General features: G+C 59.1%; 1 protein-coding gene across 1 annotated transcript; it reads right to left on the reverse strand.

The window, feature by feature from the left end:
* Positions 1–542: 542 nt before the first annotated feature.
* On the reverse strand, positions 543–4,511 carry LINJ_17_0130 (putative receptor-type adenylate cyclase; the record flags this gene model as incomplete). Its single annotated transcript, XM_001464641.1, has 1 exon — positions 543–4,511. The coding sequence occupies one exon, from the start codon at positions 4,509–4,511 to the stop codon at positions 543–545; it is 3,969 nt and encodes a 1,322-aa protein (XP_001464678.1).
* Positions 4,512–7,344: the final 2,833 nt, after the last annotated feature.

Here is a 7,344-nt window from a genome sequence, read left to right on the forward strand (position 1 = left end):
GAAAGAGATACGGACAGAGAACGAAAAAGGAGTAGGTGTGGCCGTGGTGATGTATGCCGATACCCCTCCCGCACAGAGGGAGAGGCGGTGGTGCCATTCTCAGCCGAGGCACAGGTGAACGCGCTGTCGCACACACGTTTCCTCTCCCTCTCCCGCGTCGCACATCTCCGAAAAGGCTGAGGGAGGGGGGCGTCTGTGGAGGGGAGGGGGTGAGTGACGGAGTCAGAATGTGCACGCCTTGCACTAAGCACACACATCATTCTGCTTGCATCATGCTGTGCGCAGCCGTCATCCTCCTGAACGCACTGTGGCACGTCCCCAGGAAGATCCCACTGCTCTTGCGCACGCCGCCCTCGCGGCGCTGTCTTCGCGTTCGCGCACACACAGACACACATGCAAGCGGCAAGCAGACGGCATCTGTCACAGCAGTCATTCACTGAGCCCCGCCACTGAGCGAGCACAGCATAGAGACGTGATGCAAAACAAAACAAAGTCCGCCGCCACCGACACACCTCTCCAAGATGAGCTCCCGCTCCCCCAGACTACGCCTCGTCGGCCACGTCCTCCGCCAACGGCTCCAGCAAACTTGGGCGGCGGCGGCGCCCGAGCTTCATGGGCATCCGCACAACGACAACCTCGCAAGAGATGCTCGCACTCCGCGAATTGTGCTCCTCTGAGAGCCGCCGTGATGCCTGTGCGGTGAAAGGCACCACGTCGTCATGGAACCCCGCGGTATTAACACTCAAGCTTTCCTTCCTACTCGATGGACCCCTTGAGAGTGTTAGCCCATTCATCGTCGACCTCCTCCAGAGACGTGACTCGCGCATCGCAGACGGTTCAGCAGAGGGCGGCACCGCCGTCAGCCCCGAATGCCGTGCCCTCGCACCGTCTGAGATAAAGCTGCCCTCACCCAGCAACGGGTTCAGCACTCCACTTGAGATAATGTTCTGCAAATCTCCTGAAACTCCAGTCTCGTTACTGCCCATCCGCTGGCGGGCCTGCGACACCGTCGCAATCCGAATCGCAAGACGGTTCATCAGCCCCTGGCAGTAGTCCTCCTCGCTCACAAGACGACTCCGCGGCGGCGCACCAACGCCCCACTTGCTCAGCAGCGGCTGCAGCTCTCGCACGCGCTGCGCAACGGGGTACGGCGCAAAGCAGCTCGCCAACACGAAGGCAATGCCAGCAGCAGGGCCATTTATCGTGCCCACAGACGACAGCAGCGCGCCTGCAGCGCTCGAGGCCGTGTCCGTCGCTGTATCATCCGGCAGGATCGCCTCGATCTCAGTGCGCAGCGCAGCGTGGCGGCGGCCAGGCACAGCGTTCAGCTGGAACATCTCCACGGCGAACGGCACACCGCGCAGCCCCTGCGGTCCCATCGCAGTGTGCGCAATACCCGCGCGCTCGTCGTTCGACAGCGCCCACCACGCCGCCTCCGTCGCGACAGCCTGCCCGCCATTCGCAACAGCCTCCGTGCGCGCAGCCATGTTCGACGTGTCGCCGTAGTAGTCGTACCCCCTCGTCACCTCGTCGTACCGGATGTCGGTCAGCCCCGTGTGGATCCCCACGCGCACGCGCAGCCCGCACCACAGCGCAGCGTACTCCTCCTCGCTCAGCCGCGCAGTCGGCGGCTCGTAGTCGTCCAACGTGTCCACGCGCGCAAGCTCGAACTCGCGGTACGCGCGGTCCAGCGCCTCCGTACCCCAGTCGTGCTTCAGCAGCTTCGTCTGGATCTCGCACGCAAGGCTCACAGCGCTGTGCGCGCTCCTGCACGCGATCATGAACGAGTCGCCGATCGTCTTCACCTCGTAGCACCCGTACTTCTTCACCAGCTGCCGGATCACACGGTGGTGCGCAGCAATCGCGTCAGCCATCAGCTGCGGCAGCGCGGCCCACAGCGCAGTGCTGCTCTCGATGTCCGTGAAGAGCAGCGTCACCGGCTCGTCACCGTCCTTCGGCGCGGCGTCGTTGTCGCGGCCTTCCGTGCACCAGTACAGTATCAGGGGAGCAGCCGTAAGCAAGATGATAGTGAACATAACGAGTCCAGCAATCAGGCCGTTTCGCTGCGCGGACGTCATCTTATCCGCCTTTTGGCGCGGCCGATACTCCATCGTCGGCGTACTGGGAGAAGAAACCTGCGGCACCGTCGGGTCCAGCATCCGCTGGACGGAAAGCATCACGATGCCCTGCGCGCCGTAGTTTCTGTACAAGCACTCAAGACCACTAGTGGTGTTTGTGCAGTTCCACGTAAAGCGGCCCAGGGTCACGCTGTACGCGTTGATGACGCCTTTTTTATAGGCGCTCTCCTGGAGTGAGGTCGGCTTCTCAAATCCGCCATCCCCGTAGGCCACAACGTGGATAAAGACGATGGATAAGAGGTCTCGCAGCAGAGACGGTGTGTGGTCCGCGGGCTTCGGAAAAATGGCGTTGAACAGCTTCAGCAGCGGATAGCTCTCGAGGGAACTCGGGGACATGTCGCTCCAGAGCGGCAGGTTAGTGAACGTGAGCAGGCGCGCCTGCTCAGCGTTGGGAAGCTTGGCGAAGGTATCGGTGAGAAGCTCGTATTCGTGAGCCAGGTCCCCAAACGAAATTACCACGATCGCCAATGGGTGCGTGGAGAGGAAGGCGGCGATCGCATCCACATCGTCGTCCGTGATCCCAAGAACATAGTTGATCATACTCGGTTCGAGCGATGACTTCAACGACGTCCCCGACGAGACGGCCTTGACGGTTGGGTCGGGAGCGTTGAACGTTGCGGCCGTCCGCAGCGCTACTGCAGAGATGTCCTTCACGTTCGCGCTTGTGTACTCGTGAAGCACAAGGTTCACATCTTCGCCGATCGACGTCAGGGCCCTCACAGATGACAGCTCCGAATACATGACGTACATCTCCTGCTCCAGCGTCGGCATCAGGAACAGGTAGTTCTCCTTCTCCACCAACACGTTCGGCCGGTTAAACACAGGAGAGATCACCAGCAGTCCACTCAAGTCAATGCTTCGAAGCAGCGGGCCGGTGACCACATCGACGGAGTAGTTCAAGAACTCCCAGTCAAGCACACCCTGCGCTGTCGTCTGCGTCGCATTCAGCGTCGCCGGGTTAAAAGCTGAAAAGTCCAGGCGTTCTTCGCTGATGGCAAGTGGGATCACCTTGGCCATATCCGCAGCAGCTTTCCTCAGCTTCGGGAGGTCGGAGACGTTCAGCGTCACGACATTCAGCGGCTTTGAGAGTACGATCTTGTTCAGATAGCAGGCAGACTGCGCGTAGTGGAAGATAGCATCCGGCAAGAGCTCCCACGCGGCTTTTTTCAGGCCTTGGAGAATAGAGGCACGCCCGCCCTGGTTACAGTAGCACACGGCGCCCAGAAACTCGGCGATGGGGGTGCACGGGCCACCGTAGTCACCAAGAACAATATCTCCGCCAATCACATACCGGGTCTGATCAAAGAGCCCAGCCTTGTACGTCTTCCGATCGATGGTCCACAGCGGCTCATGCAGCGTCTGATCAATCAGCTTTCCAGAAAGCCACCCAGCAATCATCAGCTGCCCAGTGCTTGGATGCTCGTTGTAGAACTTGTCCGCGTATGCAGCAGAGTCCGACGACGACGCCTCACGCCCTCGGGGGCCGTACTTCTGCACAGCCTTCGCCTCGTCGGCCCACAGGCTCGCGTCCACGCGGCCGGTCTTCTTCATGTACTCCCCCATCTCGGTACGGAATAGTCTCACATGTTCAATTTCTATATGAGAGATCGGAAGTGAGGTTGCGCTCGACATGATCTGCCCGTCTACAGGCGTCAGCTTCCCAGCCATCGCAAGATCGTAGTACACCCGGAATACTATCCGCTGCAGCGGGAAGCAGGTCATGATGTACGCCGACGACGTACGCGGGTCCGTCAGCACCGCCTGCAGGAACTTCACAACCTGCTCACCCGGAATCCCCCAGACTATGATCACCTGCGGGCGCGTGTCCGCCATCGCGTCGAAGGTCTTTTTGTTCACAGCAGTGTTCTTCGTCGAGTACGGCGCGGAGTACACAGCCGGCGGGTCGAGCGAAAAGGAGGAGAGAACCGACACTACCATCTTGTACTCGGAGTCGCCGAACTGCGCACCCGTCAGATACATGAACGCAGTGCGGCGAGCGCGAATCCTTTTCAGCATGTGCGTCAGTATGATCGTCATCTCTGTCCACGGATCGCCACGCGTGAAGTACACGTCGTTGTCCCACATGCGCACCGCATTCGACCCGGTGAAAGGAGCCATAAATATCAAGTCCTTGCCCTTCAACGCGTCACTTTTCATGACAGTCGACATCAACGGGTCCATAAAGGGCCCAATAACACCAAGAAGCGTCGGGTACTTCTCGAGCGCCTTCTGCACGACGGCAATGATGTCGGACTTCTTGATACTTGGATCCGGGTTCACGATCTCGACCGGCCGTCCGTTAGCAGTCTTGTAACCAGAAGCGTGCAGCGCGGAGTCGATGCCCAGCCACAACGCCTTCGCATCGTCCGCCATGAATGGGTCGAGGGAATACGTAGCGTTCAGTAGGTAGACTGGGTTTTTTTCGGGGTCCTTGCCGCTGCTGTCGGCAGCCCATGCAGCCGGTGCAGTGCAGAGGGATGCTGCCACCACCGCGAGCACAGCAAGGGCCACCAACCGCAAACCGCACCGCCACGCAGACACCCGCAACGCCTCGAGCGTGCGTTTGTGTACCCGGCAGCTCACGCCATCACTCACGCCCACGCAGCCGGTGCCCCGACGTGTGGTGGCGACCACTGTCGAGCACACCATCAGCAGGAAACAAAGGGAGGGGCGGCGCAGCGGGTCTCGTCGACGCGAGAGGGAGACGTGGCCAACTCTGAGCGAGGCGAGAAGCAGGGCACAGAAAAGGGTGGAAAAGGCCGGGCAGACGAGGGCGGGTGGCACACGTACGCGAGACACGGCACGGGGGGGGGGGGGGAAGACAGGCCCAGACCGCAGAGAGATTCGACGCGACGGAGACGCACACAAGGCACACACCCACACGCACTCGCAATCGCACAGAATGGCAGAGAGGGGTACAGAAAAGGGGCACACAGAACAACGCAAGTCCAATGTTATGCAAATCAAGGAAAATATAGAGAGAGATGGATAGACATATATAGAGAGATCGGTGTATATGTTTCAAGGCCAAGCAACAAGGAGGCGAGATCGGGGCGCTGCCGTTGGTTACGTGTGCACGTGCAGAGATGGATACATGAAACAAAACGGGATGCATACATAGAAAAGATACAGATGCACACACAAAATGCCGAAACGGAGAAGTCGAGGGGGAGGGGGGGGGGCACACCCGGAGAACAAAAACATAAAAAGAAATTCCAAAGAAGCAGCGAGAAGTCGAAGGAGCCGTGACGTTGTGCAACGCAGTCGCAGGCAGTCAGGGGGAGAGAGTGGTAGCCCTCACGGCAGATGTGTGCTTCGCACGGGCAGGCGAGAGAGAGGATCCGTGAGGAGTGGAGAGGTGGGGCTCGAGCCTGAATAACACGTGTGAGGCGCAGCCGCTACAGCAACAGCTGAGAACAACTAGAGAGCGAAAGCGTGAATACAGTGGAAGCAGCAACGATCTCGTGGGACGGTGTCGCGGTAACGGTGGTGTTCAGTATGTGGCGCCGTGTATGTGTGGGTATACGGGTGTGAGACGACGATCTGGGTTATCCGTTTGTTGTGCACCTGTGACCTCTTCAGTCCACAGGTACACACAGAAACACACGAACACCCAAGTAAGTCTGGGGGCGGCGGCAGGATGACGAAGGAAATAAGCAAAACGCGTGTATACGATGCGCTGCCTGGCAACCTCTTGCGTCCTCGCACAAGTAAGCAATGTGGAGAACACAAGAAGTGGGCAAGGGGGGACGGAGAACGATCACCGGTGATGTCGCGTGCAAAACGGGGTTGCTCGCCTTCCCTTCTTCGGCCCTCTTTAGTTTCGGGGGCTGCAAATGACGGAAGACTCTACTGTCAGCGTCGTTGGTGCCGCCGGTGCTTTTTCCAAGTGTCTGTCGATGCTTCCCGTTCGCAGTCCTTCGCCGCTTCACCGTTTTCTCTGTCGCCCACAAGCGAAGCAGACGCAAAGGTGAGCAGAGGGGGGAGAGCTGCGTTGTGGTTCTGCGTGAGTGTGTGCGTGTGTGTGTGTGTGTGTGTGTGTGGCGTACAGAGATAGGAAGCGAGCGCGCAGGAACAATAAATAGTCACCTGCTCACCGATAGGCGTACGTGCAGCGAAGACAATGCAAGAGAGCGAAATATAAATGAGAACGCGGCCAGAGTGTGGAAAGAGACCTCGAACTCCGTAGGCGTGTGTATCTTTCGGGCCTTGAGTCGATGTTGTGTAGGGCGAAGGGAGGTGCGTGAGGGAAGCGCGGGGAGCGAAGAGACAGAAGCCAAGCAGAGTGTTCACGTATTGGCGTTCCACATACGCGCGCATATCCACAAGAAGCATCAGGAGAAGTGGAGAAGAAGTTGATGAGTGGTGCGCGGGTGCAGAACCTTGGCACAGAGAGACATATGAAGGGGGCACACCACAGCAGCAGTGGCAAGCTCGCCGAAGCTCCCCACACACACACGCAGACACGCAAGCACGGGCACGCAGAAAAGAGGTGCGTGTCTGCGTGAAGTGACCAAGCTGGGCCGTCTAAGGGGAAGGGCATCGCCTGAATCTATGCGCTGCTGCACAATGCGAGTGAGAAGTACGCTCTCGCTGAAGAGAGTAGAGGTGAAGTGCGGCCGGAAAGGCAGGGGAAGGGGAGCAGCATGTGGCCCATGCATACTTGCCTGTGCGTGGGGAATGGCGAGAGAGAAGAGCGTCGCGAAAACAGGTCAGACGCACCCACCACGCTGAGCCGTGCGAGATGACATCGGCAGCCAGTCTTCTGCGTGCACTTTTTCTCTTTCCCACTTGGGCACAGCCCGTAGCCCCCGTCGTCGTTGCGCGCGCACAAACGAACCCGAGCAGGCATGCACACGCGCGTTGCCGTAGGGTGTTGCACACATTCCCGCAAGCCCCTTTTGGTGCTCACCTCTACATCAACGTGTCCTGGATGCGTGACCATGCCAGCCTCGCCTTTGCTTGAATGCTTACGTATTGGCTACTGCTTCGTCTATTATGTGCCCACAACGTTGCCGTGCCTTCGTTCTTCGACTAACGAGGCGTGGAAAGAGGCGAGTTTGGCGAGGTGAGGGCATGCATGCCTCCGACGACCACTTCCTCAGATACAGCATAAAAATAAAAGAAGGAGACCAAACCTCACTCCAGATGCTTCGCCCTCTTCGCGGACGCCCTTGCGTGTGTGTGTGTGTGTGTGTGTGTGTGT

Source organism: Leishmania infantum, chromosome 17 (assembly GCF_000002875.2).
Source record: "Leishmania infantum JPCM5 genome chromosome 17".
Lineage (NCBI taxonomy): Eukaryota > Euglenozoa > Kinetoplastea > Trypanosomatida > Trypanosomatidae > Leishmania > Leishmania infantum.